The 352-nt window shown below is 45.2% G+C and overlaps 1 protein-coding gene across 6 annotated transcripts in view; it reads left to right on the top strand.

Annotated features, from left to right (window-relative positions):
* LOC118334671 (receptor-type tyrosine-protein phosphatase mu-like) overlaps positions 1–352 on the top strand; it is a 162,745-nt gene that overhangs the window by 145,584 nt on the left and 16,809 nt on the right. For all 6 annotated transcript variants that reach the window (XM_035670694.1, XM_035670698.1, XM_035670697.1 and 3 more), the window contains one exon: positions 83–180. In XM_035670694.1, the coding sequence (XP_035526587.1) occupies positions 83–180 (98 nt within the window). The remainder of the gene's footprint in view (positions 1–82; positions 181–352) is intronic.

The raw sequence follows: 352 nt of genomic DNA, 5'->3' as shown, positions 1-352 counted from the left end.
AAAAAAAAAAAAATACATTTGGGGGTAAATTTGGTTAAAATGTCTTTACTATAATGTAATTTCTTCTCTCTCCCGCTCTTAGGCCCCATGCAGGAGACGGTCTTCGACTTCTGGAGGATGGTCTGGCAGGAGAACACGGCAGCTATCGTCATGGTGACCAACCTGGTGGAAGTGGGCAGGGTGGGTATTAATTACAAGTTCACTATAACCTGCAGATCTCAAATAAGATTACCTTGCCCCCCTGCCGACTGACAGCCTGATTGTATCTCAAGGCAAACGGAGCCATCTTTTTTTTTATGTGCGCCTGTATCTTTGGACATCAGTGCCCAGATGTTCTGTGTGTGTGTGTGTG

Source organism: Morone saxatilis, unplaced genomic scaffold (assembly GCF_004916995.1).
Source record: "Morone saxatilis isolate NCDOM2014 unplaced genomic scaffold, NCSU_SB_2.0 Contig23, whole genome shotgun sequence".
Taxonomy (NCBI): domain Eukaryota; kingdom Metazoa; phylum Chordata; class Actinopteri; family Moronidae; genus Morone; species Morone saxatilis.
Note: the sequence above shows the minus strand (reverse complement) of the source record. Positions and strands in the feature narration are given on the sequence as shown.